General features: G+C 30.3%; 3 protein-coding genes and 1 non-coding gene across 9 annotated transcripts; 2 read left to right on the top strand and 2 right to left on the bottom strand.

Moving 5' to 3' along the window:
* The first annotated feature begins 451 nt into the window (after positions 1-451).
* On the top strand, positions 452-2,873 carry LOC101507125 (vascular-related unknown protein 4-like). Of its 2 annotated transcripts, none has more exons than XM_004487533.4 (3): positions 452-930; positions 1,046-1,096; positions 2,589-2,873. In XM_004487533.4, exons 1-3 carry the CDS (start codon positions 607-609, stop codon positions 2,730-2,732), a joined length of 519 nt encoding a protein of 172 aa, XP_004487590.1. In that variant the 5' UTR covers positions 452-606; the 3' UTR covers positions 2,733-2,873. The 2 variants fall into 2 exon arrangements, with proteins under 2 accessions (XP_004487590.1, XP_004487591.1); XM_004487534.4 differs by having other exon boundaries at positions 467-930; positions 1,052-1,096.
* Positions 2,874-3,716: 843 nt separating this feature from the next.
* TRNAG-CCC (transfer RNA glycine (anticodon CCC)) lies at positions 3,717-3,787 on the bottom strand. Its single transcript has one exon. It is a non-coding gene; the product is annotated as a tRNA-Gly (tRNA).
* A 1,074-nt stretch (positions 3,788-4,861) lies between these two features.
* LOC101507634 (protein disulfide-isomerase 5-4) lies at positions 4,862-13,928 on the top strand. 5 transcript variants are annotated; one of them, XM_073365535.1, is made up of 15 exons: positions 4,862-5,026; positions 6,270-6,426; positions 6,540-6,634; positions 7,542-7,599; positions 8,051-8,235; positions 8,383-8,440; positions 9,678-9,718; positions 9,851-9,925; positions 10,632-10,688; positions 11,275-11,341; positions 11,479-11,622; positions 11,879-12,100; positions 13,240-13,392; positions 13,476-13,553; positions 13,636-13,928. In XM_073365535.1, exons 1-15 carry the CDS (start codon positions 4,986-4,988, stop codon positions 13,711-13,713), a joined length of 1,509 nt encoding a protein of 502 aa, XP_073221636.1. In that variant the 5' UTR covers positions 4,862-4,985; the 3' UTR covers positions 13,714-13,928. The 5 variants fall into 5 exon arrangements, with proteins under 5 accessions (XP_073221636.1, XP_004487592.1, XP_073221639.1 ...); XM_004487535.4 differs by having other exon boundaries at positions 4,877-5,026; positions 6,270-6,360; XM_073365538.1 differs by lacking the exon at positions 4,862-5,026 and adding an exon at positions 6,041-6,188.
* A 497-nt stretch (positions 13,929-14,425) lies between these two features.
* LOC101508387 (early nodulin-16-like) lies at positions 14,426-15,794 on the bottom strand. Its single transcript, XM_004487538.3, has 2 exons — positions 15,490-15,794; positions 14,426-15,232 (listed from the first exon to the last, which is right to left on the bottom strand). The coding sequence occupies exons 1-2, from the start codon at positions 15,686-15,688 to the stop codon at positions 14,679-14,681; spliced, it is 753 nt and encodes a 250-aa protein (XP_004487595.1). The 5' UTR covers positions 15,689-15,794; the 3' UTR covers positions 14,426-14,678.
* Positions 15,795-16,803: the final 1,009 nt, after the last annotated feature.

Genomic DNA, 16,803 nt, shown 5'->3' with positions numbered 1-16,803 from the left:
AATTATTATCAATTTCAGAATTTCTTTTTCTTTTTCGAAACAATTTTATCTTTCTTAATACACTAACGACAAAGATAAACGATGCATAATAAAAAAGAGAGGCGATGAAAAACGATAAAAAAAACTAGTGCAGTGGATAGACGAAATTCGATTATTTTTATATACAGTTTAATAAATAAATATTAATTATTTTAAAAATAAAACAAAAATATAAAATATCCAAAAATTCAATGATATTAAATTTAAAATATGATCAAACTATTAAATAACATGTCATTAAATTATTCATGATTTAATTTGATAATACTAAAATATATCAATTATGATTTAATTCGACAATACTAAAACATATCAATTTTCAATTGTATCACATAAATCCCCTTTTTAACTTCCCCAACTTCTACTACTTCCCACCCAACATTCCAACATATTTCATCATCATATTTATTATTATTATATATATTAATTCTTCATTGTCAATTTATTGTTATATATCGAATATACGCTCTTTAGTACTAGTCACCAAACTCCACTAATTACAAATATCACATTCATTCTTCTTCTCTTTTGCTGGATTTTCAAACAAAAATACTGTAGCTTAATTCAATGAGTTCCAGAAGCAAAACTCCTTCCAATTACATAATCAGTTCTGAATCCTCAGAAGAAAGTAGTTGGACTAAGTACTTTGAGGATTTCTTCAACAATCATAATAATATTGATATTAATCATGATGATGAGAAATGTTCTGTTTCTTTCTCTGATTTTGATGATGGCTCATCCTCTCTTATCTCTGATGCTGCTGCAAAAAAATTAGCTGATTGTGCCCAAGATGGTATGAGATTGAGTTTCAAGAAGAGGAAGAAGATTAAAACTAGATTGGTTGATGATGATTTGGAAGATACTGCAAGTTCTCCTATTAACAGCCCCAAGGTTTTTGTTTTTATCCTGTTTTTTTTTCTTCTTCTTCTTTTCCTACATTTGAGTTATATTTATAATTATTCATTTAATTTTTATTTAATTATTTTTATTTTGGGCTTTATATAAGAACCAGATATACAAGGCAAAAGAGAAGGAAGAAATTGACCATCTTTATCAGGTTAGATTAATTCAATTTGCATTGATGATTTTTTTTTTTTTTGGAGTGGTTGTCTTTTGGCAGCTTGATCTATTGTCGTTGTTCAACCACATACATTTAACATCTATTCCTCAATTATCGATTACAAACAAACAAATATTTAACTTTAACTATATATATATATATATATTAAAAAATTTAACTAAGTATAGTTAATCTTCTTGATTTCATTAAAATATGTCATTCTCAAAAGTATTTGTTAACTATATGAGAATATATTTTAGGAGAATAAAAGAGTCGTTAAAAAATAAAATATATATATTATATATTACAACTATTTTAAAAACTGAATAACGTTATTATAAGTAGTTAAATTTAAGACTTTCAAATATATTTTTTTGTTTTTTTGTTTTTTTGTTTTTTATATTCAAGAACAAATTGAATTTGTTAAAAGTGGTTTTTGAATTTAATATAGTGTGTGTTAAAACAAAAGATAATTGAGTCTCTTAAACTTATAATCATAAATTTAATTCTTGATTAGTTTGCATAAAGGAGCACATGTTATGAAATAAGTCCCTTGAATGAATTTTCATATCTCGAAGGATTGGTCTTCAATTTTCGACCGAAAGATACCTTTGACAACAAATATATAAAAAAAATAAAATAAAATAAAAGTGGTTTTTGGCTAAAACTAAGTGTGGTCCTTGTCTACGCTATGAATGGTTTTTTAGATCCTCTTGATTGTATTTGTAAAAAGTAGTGTCGGGAGGCTTTGGTGAATTGATGATTGATTTCATGTTCCTTTCTTGCTTTTCTCATTTGATGTTTATGATATTGGGTATTCTACTTCTATTTGTATAGATGATCATCACTCTTTTTCAAGTACCTATTGAGTTTGAGTATCTCTTCTATTAAATATTTGAAAAGGAAAAAAAAGTGAATTATGCACAATAAAAAAATTTAAGAAGCATGATAATTTTAGTTTTTTTTTCTTAGTTTTCCTTTTCTAGTTACCTATATATAGACTGAAATAGTGTGGTTTCATTTAATTAAATGGAGTTGGTAAATTCACAAATTGAAATATTTGTTTGATAAATTAATAAATTAAGGATTATTTTTATAAATCTAATAGCTATTTGTTAATTTTTATATTTTTGAAAAGATTATTTTGTAAAAAAGATTATTTTATTATTTATAAATGTTATACTAATTTTTTTTATTTTATCGTAAAAATATTTAATATTCGCTATTATGAGTAATAAAAATTTCAATAAAATTAAATTTTATGTTACTGATATTTTGATAAATAATATTTAATTATTATAATGATATAAATAAATTATTATATTTAAAATAAAATATACCAGTAAATATCGAATTGACTAATGCAATGTATAGGTTCTCCTATGTAATTTAATTCCGCGGTCATGTTGATTGTGAAGTGATTTAATTCAATGCATTTTTTTTTCTTTCATCTAACAAGTGGTCATTTTAAATTGTTTTGTTTTTTTAGGAGAAAGGAAATACCCTAGGAGAAAGAGACGAGATGAAGGAAGTGGGGTTTAATGAAATGGACACTAGTAGGGACCATACAGAACTGAATAAAAAAGGGCTTTGCTTAGTTCCTTTGTCTATGGTAATGAACTATTTAGGTTGAATATTATAAGTTTCATGACATGTACAAGACCTTTATGTATGTATTCCTTTCTCTTAATTAGCGCACGCTTGCGCTGTGTATATACATTATGGGTTGAATAATTATTTGTATATAGACTTTTATAGAATTTATTTTTTTTAAGTTTTATTGTGGTTACACTCATAAACCTTTAAGTAGTGAAGTGAAAATTTTTAGATTAAAACTCGATTCATGTATGTATAATAATGTAGTCGTCTGAAACATTTCAGAAGACTTGTTTTAATTTAAAAAATTAAGCTCATAATAAAAAAAGTATTAAAAACTCAAAATATTATTTTTTATTTGAATTATAAATAATATTAAAAATTTGTTAATAATATAAATAAGGTAAAAAAAAATTTTGCAAATAACATCGAAAATCTGATTTTTTTTTGCCCCTACTTTTTTGGTCAAAAAAGTATGGGACCTTTTTTTCTTCCTAAAATTATATTATTATGTTTCTGGATTCTGATTTTTTGTTTTGTTTTGAATTCTTAGTATTTTTTGATTTTATAGTACTCTTTAAAAAACTAGATATGTTGTTGTTATGTAAGCACATACCAAATTTAGTGTTGCATATTAATCTCCTTGTAACTACTAACTAAAATATACTTACTAACGATGTTTGCTGTTGTTAATTAAGTTGCACAACTAAATTGTCACACGTGATTTTAAAACGTTCACTCATTTTTACTTCAAATGCAAGATTCATAATTGTCTTCTATAACTTACTTAAAGAGATCCCACAATTCACCATTTTTTGTTTTAAAAATGTTTTAATGTGAGAACACTATTGAATTTTTTTTCTAACAACTAATACAATATATGGCTCACCATGGACTAAAATTTAAAAAATAGATTGATAAGTTCGATCTTTACTTTTAATAGATTAACATAATATATAGTTTATTGTAGAACAACACTTTAACAAAAAAAAGGATACTTAAAATGATAAGAAAAATTCATTGCGCATCCAGGGAATCGAACCCTGGTCAGTACCGTGGGAGGGTACTATGATACCACTACACCAGATGCGCTAGTTTATTCTTTTAAACTTTATCATGAATACATAATAAACCACCAGATGCGCTAGTTTCCCTTTTTACACTTTATCATGAATACATAATAAACTATATAGTTAAATCTAATCAATGGAAATGAACAAATGCTTCGAGTGTGCTATGTATCTGAAAAAAACCCATGGCATCGTAAATTGATTTTTGTGTGTACAGCCATACTAAGACCTATACTTGTGAATATGTTGGGTGATGAATAGTTAAAAAAAAGTAAACTCTAGTAAAGATGAGATTGAGTAAAAGAAAATGTTATAGGTTAAAAATTAATTGTAAGATAAAAAACTTGTAATAGCTCTCGTTAAGCGATTTGGATATGAGTAAAGAAGACTTGTAAAAATAGTTTGTCTATTACATAAAGTGATCTATATAATCTACAAGTATTAGCAAAAAAAGTTAATTATATAGATGCATCTTTTTGTTGTACTTCGTTTTGATTTATAATAAATTTTAAAAAAACTAATATAATCATTTTAAAAAAATGAAACATCCAATAATGCTTGGATGAGATATTAATCTTCTAATTATTTCATTAATCTCGAATTTAAATTTAGCATTTGAATATAAAAAAATATATATATATTTATATAATTACATGATCTCAACTGTTTAATCTTAATCAAATCATTCACTATTATTTTAATTTTAAAAATGGATTCTAAATCACAAATTCAGTGAGTAGTATCTAGGGATCAAATCAAATATATCTATAACAACATGAACGTATAACTTTTAACAATTCATTTAATGGTTCGAGAAATTAGACAATAGGATAAACTATAAACAAACACAAACAAAACATAAGAAAAAAACTAAAAATATTTTAATATTTGACAAACGGACGCAATCCAATAATTTATTAATATTTTAATCAAAGCAAAAAATAAATTATTAATATTAACAATAAATATAAATAAATTAAGTACGTTAGTGCATACGGAAAGAGAAAGCATGAGATGAGTGAGAGCTGAATAATGCATACTCACGAAAACGCTAACAGTTGAAGAAAAGCTCTTTCTTCTCATTCGATCTATCAATCACCGTTACATTCACGTTCACATTATTTCACCACTCAAATCTCAATCTTCCTTGAGATTTGAGCTTTCTTATTCTCTCTCTCATTTTCATTTTCTCGTGAAATTGATATCACTTTCTCGCAGCCATGATTACTGCAAGCAGACTCAAATCCGTCGATTTTTACAGGTCATAATCAAATCTCACTCTCTTCATCATCAGCATTATCACTTTCTTCCGCATTTGTGCATTTTGGCGTTTATCGATCATTTTATTCGTTCTTTCTATCTACGTGAAAAATGCACCGAGTCGCGTATTCTTATGTGAATCTTCAGTTTCGATGCTGTTAATTTGATCATAAACGTATTTTTACAAATTGCATTTCGTGCGTCGCTGGTTATTCTTAACCCTATACATTGTCTTGGTAGCATTTGCATGTTTCGATGTGCCTGTAATTTATTTTGTTTTGATCTTTGCTTTTGGCTTAAAGGTTTTTGTATTTATCGTTAAGCCCCGTGGATAATGATTAACGCTGAGGACAAAAATATTTGTATACGAAGGATTTGATATTTATTTACTGACACTATAAACTCATTTTATACGATCGGTAAACATGTGCTACCATTTATTTAATAATCTATTAATTTTATTTAATGGAAGTCGAATGACTTAGTATAATAATGTGACATTTCCTTATATATTGAAAGTGTCCAAATTTTTTTACTTGGTTTTAAATCGTGAACTGTGATTAAGTTGCAAACTTTTACATTACGTGCAAATGCCTCGATGCGGCTTAAATTGCAATTGCAATGTCGTTAGAGAGACTTCAAAATCCGTAATATTGCAGCTGCAATTACGTTTACAGACTGCAATTGAAAATCATAATTTGCAGCTGATCAAATTTAGAATTGTCAAAGGAATGGTGGTATCATAGTTCTTAATTGTGGTTGCGGTTTCGCTGCGAATTTTTATGTGCAGAAAAATTCGTACAAATGTGGTCACAATTGTTATTGACATTTTTTTGCGTAGACCTCTAAAATCTTTATATTGCAGCCACAATTTAGATAAATGGGAGGTATATGTGGTCTGCGCTCAGTATTCGGTAGAAGCAATTTAAATTTCAATATTTAATAGGGAATACGCCATGTCATTTTTACTTTTTTCTATTTTTAAATTCAGCTGGATTCTGGGAAAATATAGATTAAAAACAGAGAAGATGTTTGAGACCGCAAGGAGGATATGCCTAGTTAAAATGAAAGATATGTGTAAGGACTCAAATGTATAATATCTCATTCTTTGGGGGAGAATGGAATAAGGCAATAAGTCACCCAAGCAAATTTAATAAATAAAGGTGGATTTGGGAATGCGAATGTGATATTATCTTTTTTATGGATGGATAAGTCTCTAACAGGGTTATATCTTATGTCAACAGAAAAATCCCGAGAGATTTAACGGAGGCATCATTATCTGGAGCAGGGTTATCCATAATGGCAGCTCTCTTCATGGTGTTTTTATTTGGAATGGTCAGAAGCTTTTACCACTTCTGTTTTACTCCTATGTTTATGCCATTTCAACCCTTCACATATCATGTATGCATGTGCCGTGGGTTGATATATACTGTTTATGCCTCAATTTAGTTTTGTCAACGTTTATTGCATAATTAGTTGTCAAGTATCATATATGTCACGCAAACTTGTTGCAGGAACTTAATGAATATTTATCTGTCAGCACCTCTACATCTGTGATTATTGACAAGAGTTCTGATGGGGACTTTTTACGTATAGATTTCAATGTCAGGTAAAAGTCTAAATAGGTAGTTTCGATCTCTATTTGAATATGAATAGGATGTTTCTCTAATGATATGTGTGTGAGAGAGGGTTTTGGAGAGAAAGGAAAGCATGGAATAACAGGATAAGTATTTAATTTCAAGTAAATACTCTATAATTTTTTAGTTTTTAGAATGAAACCTAATATCTTAATCCCTTGTCCATTTTTATAAATACTTTGTACCCCTCTCTCTTAGTTTAGAAATAAAAATCTTACCCTTCATTTCTTTTCCCTCCAAAACCCTCCACCAGTACACACCCTAAGGCGCCTGCATGTGGTTGTATATACAAGTTATTTGTGGTATCATGTTCTCTTAAAATGAGCTTGGCATAGTACAAAGAACTTGGGCTATGTAATATTTGTGAGTTATGGCTGTTATTGTGAATGCATAACTCTATTAGATAAATTATAAGGAGTACCTGCTTAAGTGTGATAAGTTGTTCACTGAAATCTTGGTTAACATGTTGACGAAAATGGTTATAAGACTTCTTATTTGACAGAAATTATTGTCTTCAGGAAAGTGGTTAAAACTTAAAACTTAACTTTTCAGTATTAATGATGTTAATATAAGTATCTTCTTTCTTCCTTTCAGGGTTGTTTCAACTGGGGGTGGATAGGATGTTAAAACACTGAAAAACCTGATTTTTATTTTATGTATTGTGATGATTTATGAAGTTGACATAAAATCCATTCCAGGATTGCCAATGCGATATTTGTTATTTCTCATTTTTCATAATTATTTTCTAAGAGTTTCAATTCCTTGATCAATTCATGTAGATACTGTAGCTAGATTTAGTATTTGACTATGTTCAATCAACTTTTGGCTATTTATAAGCTCTCAGTTGTTTCTTGCTGATGGCTTCTACTTATCTTGTAGTTTTCCTGCACTCTCATGTGAGTTTGCTTCGGTTGATGTGAGCGATGTGCTGGGAACAGTAAGTTTCAATTATTCCATTTGTACCATCTGATCATCTCTAGCAATATATATATTTGTACTTTTGCTTAAGAAATTTTGCTCACTTAGGTTTTTTAAATTGTTGAATGAGTCTTTTCGTCCATGCATTGACTGTAATGCAGGTAACCACTAGAAAGTGCTGTTTATTGGTTCTCCTGGAAATTTATATTTTGTTTCCTTAAGCTACCTACTTCTAGTCTTGGGAACAGTTATTCATTAATGGACTTTAAAAGTTCTGTACACATCCTTGATATATTTTGCCTGTGAAGTGTGAGGCCAAGGCATTGAAATATTCGAAGTATTTGATATGGATTCTGTGCTTCATTCATGCACTATTCTTTATATTCAAAATGACAAAATCTTCATTTCCTCATGCATTTTATGATTTTGTAACCTATTTTACCTCTTAATTTGTGACTTCTTGATTTCAGAACAGGCTGAATCTTACAAAAACAGTTCGCAAGTTTTCTATTGATTCAGATTTAAGACCCACTGGGTCTGAATTTCATTCAGGCCCAGCTACCAACGTCATTAAGCATGATGATAAAGTGGATGAAGAATCCCTTGAAGGTGCTTTTGTATTCACATCAGACAATTTCGATAAATATGCTCATCAGTAAGTGGGCCAATCATGTAGTTCATTTCATTCATTTGATTTTTATGAGTTTCAGTTGTGAGAGAGTTGAAGAGTTCTTTTCCCTTCTTTTCTCAAATTGCACTATAGTTAAACTTCATTACACTGTTTTGAATGATCTTTTGGCAGATTTCCAATTACTGCTGTAAATTTTTATGCTCCTTGGTGTTACTGGAGTCAACGCTTGGTAATTATTTCATCTTCATTTCTCTCTTTCTCCCCACTTTAATAAATAACGTTGCTGATATCCTTACTGTTGTCCAGTTACATTTACTTATCTTTTTCTACTATCAATAATTTCTTATTCCTTTTGTGCGTTTTAGGTAATGAATTTTAATGAGATAATGTAGGATTTTAATGACTGAAAGCCAAATAATTTGTTTAGATATATACAGAAAGAAATTTTGACATTACTTGATAACTTTATTGTATATTTTTTAATAGAAAAAGTGAATTTGAAAGATAATAGAAACAAAAGTTATATGATGAAATCGGTGTATTACACATCAGAGCTCTGTTATATATTTTATATACACACTGAGTTACAATAAATACAAAGATTACCATTACCTTACTTACCATATAGATCATATGCTCCAAGGTTGTTTCAAATGTAGCTTGTACAAGGACCCCACAATTACTTACTGACAATATTTATCAATTGATTATTTGAACTAATAAAGCTAGTGGTGGTGTCTCCAAATAAAATCAATTTTTTCTCTAATGAAATGGCGTTTGTCTCAATGAATGTGTTTGGTACTCCCGTGAAATACTGGGTTTGTGGCAATTTGCAGGGCAACTTGATTATCACAGAGTGTTATCCATGTAACCTCTCCAAAACTATTCTCGTTAAGTAACTAGTTGAGCCAAATGAGCACACACAAGTAGCCGATGTCATGACCCTTAGATTCATAATTTGTTTCTGCACATCACCTTGCAACAATATCACTTTTATTTCTTTTTAGAGTGATAAGGTTTCTTTTCTTCCAATGAATATACAATACCTGGAAGTAGATTTCCTATCAATAGGAGAGCTTGCCCATTCAACATCTAAATATTCCATAACATGAGTATCCTTATCTTCATATAGACCTTTTCCTAGAGTTGATTTAATTGAATATACTTCAAGATGTGAATTATGATATCCCGATGTTCTTCACAAAGCGAGTTAAGAAATAGACTTATCGAGGTAACAACAAAGGAGATATCTTAGTGAGTGACAATGAGATAATTTTGTTTAACTAATTTTTTTTGTATCTCTAGATCTAAAACTGGGCTCCCCTGATTTGCTAGAATCGTGGCATAAATGTTTAGCATTCATCAAACCTTATTTATGTATTACTCTTATATCTTTCCTTTCACTCTCTTATGTATAATGACTGAAGGTGGTTATTTGTATATCACTTTTATCTCTTTCCTTTCAGAGACCTTCATGGGAGAAGGCGGCTAAAATAATGAGAGAGAGGTACTCTTCATTTTGCAATGTTTTTCTCACTTCCTAGAAACCACGCTTTGGAAATTCTACCCTTTCATCTCTTTAACTTGACATCACTTTACTAATTCAGTGCCTTGTATGTACAATTGCATTTTTATTTAGATATGATCCGGAAATGGATGGTCGATTACTTATGGGGAAGGTAGATTGCACTCAAGAAGGAGACTTGTGCCGGAGGTGCCTATTTTTCTTATAGTTTTTGTAAAAATAACAAGAAGTTCATGATCATTCTTCATTATAACCATAGCAAAATTTGTAATTGTAGTATGCCAAATTCTCAGTTGTTAAATCTTTCTCCATTAACTTTTCAATCCACCTGCAGAGAGGTTGATTTTGATGAAATTTAGTTTATATATTCTCAGTTTATTTTCATTACTCGTACATTCCTTTTGATTTTCAAGCAAGGCAATGTGATTTAATCTCAACTCTTTTTATTCCTCCAAAATAATTCCCTTTTCCATCACCTCATACAAACAGAGTGCTGACACCAAAAATTAGGAAAGACATAAATTGAAACAGCTGACATTTTCATTGTTTCTAGAATTGTAGACAATTGTTCACTTTAAAAATCTCTTACCTCCTTATTAACAAAAGTAAAATGAACACAAATTTTAAGAAATAAAAACAGAAAATGTTTTCACAAAGTAAATGCCCCTATGCTTTGTAACAAGTAGATTTCATGATATAGGTTCATTGATTTTCTTAGCTTACTGTGAAGATGGAGATTAGCTTTAATCGTAAGTTGAGCATTATTTGAAGTGCATGTTCTTCATTGTAATTTGATATTTTCTTTTTATCACTTGCTAATTTTTCTATTTTTTTCTTATCATTTACCATATGTGCTTATTGCACTATTTTTTTGTATCTCATTACCAATATCCAGGCATCACATACAGGGGTATCCATCGATTCGTATCTTTCGTAGAGGAAGTGATGTCAGGTAACAATGAAAAATATTTTTTATGTGGGAAAGAATCAATACCTACTCACCTGCTTGTGCTTTTTTGGATATTATGTACTTTTTTATTTGCTTAAATATATTACATTTTCCCACAAGAATGATATAAGTTCTTTTTTCCTTTCAAAAAAATTATGGGAATGGTCATCAAAATCGTGTCTAGAATGGGAGTAGTGATCAAAGCCCAAAGGTTGTGGCAGAGACAGTCGGAGGATGTAAGGATACAAGTGCTATAGGTAGATCAGCTTAATATTGAACCAAATATATGGGATGTGAATTACTCTAACCTCTGTAGTCGTATCGAAAGATGACTTTGGGCTGTTTTATTACTCCTCCTCTACGAACTTGCCGATGAATCAATTTGATAGGCTAAATCAATTCTATTTCAATATGTGGTTCTCCCTTGTAATTATTAGTATAAATTCATATTTTGGTAAAACCTATGTGATTAGTATCTGGATAGTTTTTGTATATGTTCCATCCTGAATATTGTATCACCTGTGATTGGGTTTCTAGAGTTTTGGATTTTTGAATATATCTAGTTTTTTTAATCTTTATCCTATTTCAGAAATGACCATGGAAATCATGATCACGAGTCCTATTATGGAGATCGTGATACAGATAGCCTTGTTAAGGTACAAATTAATTTTAATTTAAATTAGTATGATTTGAATCAACTTTACTTTGAAGTGTTTATGCCTTTAAATGTAATTGAACATCACTATTTATCATTAGTGTGCAACTTACGTGATATGAAATGTCTCCACTGCAGACAATGGAGAATTTAGTGGCGTCTCTCCCTGCAGAGGCTCAGAAGCTAGCTTTGGATGATAAATCAAATGTTACAGAGAATGCTAAAAGACCAGCACCATCAGCTGGGGGTTGTAGAATTGAAGGATATGTACGTGTCAAGAAGGTAAACACCAATAGGCATAAAAGTAGCCTTCTAGCGTAATGTGGAAAAACTTCCTAATTGTCAAATGTGAGGATGAACCAAGATTCTTTACATTGCTCTTGTTTTTAAAATGTCTTTTGAATTTTAATAGAAGCATCAGTTATCAATAATATAACAGCAGAAGTAAATGAAATAAGGCATATGACCTCCTATTCTTTTTCTTTCTTTCTGTATTTTAAATATTATGCTGAAATGTAAGCTATTTTGCACTCTGCAGGTTCCTGGAAACTTGGTGGTCTCAGCTAGATCTGATGCCCATTCCTTTGATGCTTCTCAAATGAACATGTCACATGTCATACACCATTTATCTTTTGGAAGGATGGTGTCACCTCAGGTTATGAGTGATGTCCAGCGCTTGATACCTTATGTTGGTAGCAGCCATGACAGGCTGAATGGTCTGTCATTCATCAACACAGATGATTTAGGAGCAAATATTACTGTAAGTTAACATTTTGCATAAAATTTCCTAATTTAGTAACTTTTTTTATTTGAGCTTTTGAAGTTTTATGGTTGGCATCAGGAAGATTTATTGTTAATGGCAGATTGTATTGACCGGCATCTGCAAGAGCCAGATGCAATAGATAGCATCAATATACATGGCCAGAGATGCTTTATTTATTTTTGGAGGTTATAATTGTCCTCTAAATCTTTCTTTGAAATTGATACCACATGCCACTCCAACACCTTTGTAGGACAAGATTGGCCCTTCCCCCTTATCCTCTAGTGTTAATTCATTTGGAAAATAATTTTGATACATTAGAGTCCCTTCAACAGTAACAATCTTAGGAACTAAAAGCTTTGCTCCCTATGCATGTGGAAGTTACATCATTAAAAGACCTCCCTTATTCTTCAGGCTTCAATACTCTTAATCTTTAGTTGCACTATTTAAAATATGCAAGCTTGTTGAACTAAATATGTTTGTGTTGCACTCTTTAGGTGTTAATGTCCTCTGAGATGATCAGGGACGGAGCCAGACTTTTGAGTCTAGAGGGCCCAAATAATATGTATAAATACTTTAATTTATGAGAAAAGTGCAAACTTAAATTATTTCATATAAATTAATTTAAATTTGGTATTAATAATATCCTAAATAAATATTCTTTATTTAATATATTATGATTTTTTTTTAGTAACATAATATGAAATATTGAAAAAAAATAAATTATATATTAATATTATATGAGTGCAAGGAAAATTAAGGAAAAGAGCACAGGTGCTTTCAAAAAAAAAAACATGGGCTCCATACTTGAATTTAACAATTAAAATTAAAATGGATTATATGGTATTTTTGTTGCTTGTTTCATAAAACTTTGTGTGGATTAAACATAAAATATATATAATAAAACATATATAAATTTTAAAAGACAATAAGCAGAGCCCCTGGAGGTCGTTCAGCCCCTGGAGATAACACAACTTCTCACTAACTAATACAATCTCTGTTATCATTGCATGGCTTTGATCATGGTTAATGTCTTTTATGTATGGATGCTGATAACTACAGAAAGATGAGCATCTCCAATGCTTGCAGATTTATTGCTGTCAAAGTATTGCACATTAATCTGACTTCTGTGTGTGCAGATGGAGCATTACCTTCAGATAGTTAAAACCGAAGTGATTACCAGAAAAGATTATAAATTAGTTGAGGAGTACGAGTACACAGCGCACAGCAGTGTGTCACACAGTTTACACATTCCTGTTGCTAAGTTCCATCTTGAACTCTCCCCTATGCAGGTATGCATATTGGAGATTATCAGCTTCAATGAGTTTCTACTTTCTTTTTAATTTCTTGTTAATTGACTCTGTGTTGTGAGCAGGTCTTGATAACAGAAAACCAGAAGTCTTTTTCGCATTTTATTACAAATGTCTGTGCTATTATTGGGGGTGTTTTCACGGTATGTATCTCAGATACTGTGGCTCTATATACTTGTATTGTTCACTAATTGTTTTGTTGATTAGTCTTCCCTATGGTTTCAGGTAGCTGGAATTACGGAATCCATTTTGCACAATACTATTAGGCTAATGAAAAAAGTTGAGCTGGGCAAAAATTTTTGATAGATAGTTGCAGATTTTTTCTAGGGTAGGGCTTTTGATTAACTATACCTACTTCAATGAGGAGGTCTTTCGGCAGATTTTTATCTATAGATACACTATATATAAAGCATAAAAATGTAGTGTTTTTCTTTTCTGACAAGAAAGTGTTTTTCTTTTCATTCGGTTTAATGATTATGAAATGGATTGCGAGCACCACTAAATTTTTGTTCTTGGTAGCATTTTGGTAAATAGAGTAATTAAGAGCTTATACAATAATCACATTTTATGTGACATTTTATATCATAAATACTTACATTCAATAATAGGCTGTTGGTGTTTGGATATACACGTTGAAAATCAACTTCTTTTTTGCGTGTGAAAATAGATTTTGGGTGTATTGGAAAAGGAAGATTTTGGGTGTATTGGAAAAGGAAAAACTTTATATAAGTTATCATAAGAAGTTTACCATAACTTAAAAAACAATTTATAGGTATAACTTATAAGCTATATTTAAAAGAATGATATAGTATAAATTAATTAGTCATATTTTGATAGATAAACATTTACTTTAAAAATTTAATTTGTATCTATGGTCAGTTATATCAGCTGTGGTTTTTTTCTGACTTGATTATTACTTTTCTACTGCTTTTAGCATAACCATTTTTTTAAAAACTATGATAAAGAAGGAAAATAAACAAATAACATCTGGCATATTCACCCACTCTACCATTCCTGCATAAAATGGCTTTATTTATTTCATGTTCAACTTATTGAGTATTCTTACACCATCAGGTAAGAAGCACACAAAAGGGTACATAACTATATATTCCCAGCTTATTTCTCAGTTGTCACAACCAAATATCAGACAGTGCCTCAACTTTAGACCAAAGTCCCAACTCAATAGTATAGAAATCCATGAGAAGTAAAAAACTAAAAAGAATTTAAAGAAAAAATATATATAAATTATACTCAACCACTCATACTTTTTACTTGGAAACAACCAGAGCTGAAACCATGAGTGCTCCAACAGAACCAACAAAGCTGACCAAGATTGAAGAAGCAGCATTAGGAGGAGGAGGTTCTGTAACAGGAGCTGGAGTTGGAGTTGGATTTGTTACCTCAGTCACTGGTGGTGGAGATGAACCCTCTATCTGAGGAGGTGGTGGGGATGAACCTTCTAGCTGAGAAGGTGGTAGTGAAGGAGCTAATGCATCTGATGAATGTGAAGATAAAGGAGAAGGAGAAGGAGAAACAAAAACAGAAACAGAAGGAGAAGGAGAAGGAGAAGGTGAAGTTGTTGTTTGGTTGGTGTTTGAGTTTCTGTTGGTTCTGTCAGAAAGCACAATCACCAATAGCTTCTCATTCTTGAGACAGCTATTTTTGTTTCCACTAATGAAGAAATGAGGCCCTGATTGACTGAGTTTTATTACTGTGTGGCCATCAGAGAATTTATCAGAAGATGCATCAGTGTTGCAACTATCATAGTCTTGTTGGCTATTTACTTGAATTACTGAGTCTTGACCTGAATGGTAATTGAACACTGCAATCGGCATATGTGTAAATTGAAATATTAGTGCACAATTCTTTTATATCAACAAATGATTTTTTTTTTCTTTTCATGAATGATTGTATCATTTTATTTACTAAAGATAGTAGTAACACCACTATATATGGTTCTAACAAATAATTAAACTATATAAATTCAAGTAAAACTAATAGTTTTAAAACTAGTTAAAAATGTTCCATTTTTCCCCTGCCTTTGATAAAAACAATGAAATAAAATGTAGGATAACTCACCTAGGGAGTCTCCTACTTGAAATCTGCTCTTTTCTGCCCATTGATTATAAGGGTTGCCATTAGGGTCACTTGGAACACTCCATCCCTTTTGTCCTCCAACTACAAATTCATAGGCATCACCTTTGTGCATCAACACCAAGAGACATAACAAGACAAAAGCATGAACTACTTCATTAGACCTTAAAATAATACTAGCCATTGGAAAAGGATCAATGAGGAAAGGACTATTGCAACCAAAATGCTGGAAATGTTAGAAGATAGAGTGATGCAATAAGTTGGACCATCATTAGGGGTTTTTGTAGGTATCAGATGCATGCAAACTTTACAAACTGTGGCAGTGAAGCTTTTGAAACTTTTTGTTATTCTCTCATATATTTGGTTTACTTTGATTCTGGTGCAAAGCATAAGCTGTCTTTCATTGTTAAGAGTTTGAGTCTATTTGAATCTTTCACTTTTATATAAAAGGGTTTGGTGCATAAGTTTTATGCTTTGCTTACAGAAATCTTTTTTCAAAAAATATAATATAATGTAATATAAATTAGAGCTTAGATTATCTCATCAATAATTTCAATTTCAAAATATGTTACTAGCTAAGATCAACATGACCTTCTACTAATAAAAGATATATCATAGCTAGGAAGACTGCAGTGTTAGAGATGCTTTTGCAGCTTATATACTCAAAGACTCTGCAACAAAATTTAGAAAAATAGTTGGAGTAATAATTTTGTCACAAATGTGTGATAGTGGTATATATTTACTTCTATAATTATTGATATTAAAAAAAATTATATATCTCAATAATAAATTAAATAGCGACATTTCTATAAAAAAAATAATTAATCCACGTGGAATTTTGAAAATAGTTTTATAGTAAGGGAAGAAAGTGAAAAAATACCTTATAATTAGGAATGAAATGAGTAATAGGAATATAACCTATGATTTGGATTTGGTATAGGAACCAAGCTACACAAATTTTAATGTCAAGCGTCCTATATCAAATTAATGGTCGGAATCATTTTTAAAATGATTGTTATTGTGTAAATCTGAATTACCAATATCTCATAAACAACTAAGATTAAGCGTTCATATAATTTGATGTCTATATTAAAATTTGTGTGGATCCCATACAAAATATTTGTCGCCCCCCTATTTCTCTTGTCAATCAAATAGACTCATTTATCCTCTTTTCAATTTCTCTCTTCAACATTTCTTGCATACCCAAACATTCTACAATAGTCTGTTTTTGTGACTTAGCTATGTAGGTGGTAGATTGACACTGCTGCAATATATTTTCTATGGTTTGTTGGCGGAAGA

Source organism: Cicer arietinum, chromosome 1, assembly GCF_000331145.2.
Source record: "Cicer arietinum cultivar CDC Frontier isolate Library 1 chromosome 1, Cicar.CDCFrontier_v2.0, whole genome shotgun sequence".
Classification (NCBI taxonomy): Eukaryota; Viridiplantae; Streptophyta; class Magnoliopsida; order Fabales; family Fabaceae; genus Cicer; species Cicer arietinum.
This window is presented reverse-complemented; position numbering and strand designations above follow the sequence as displayed.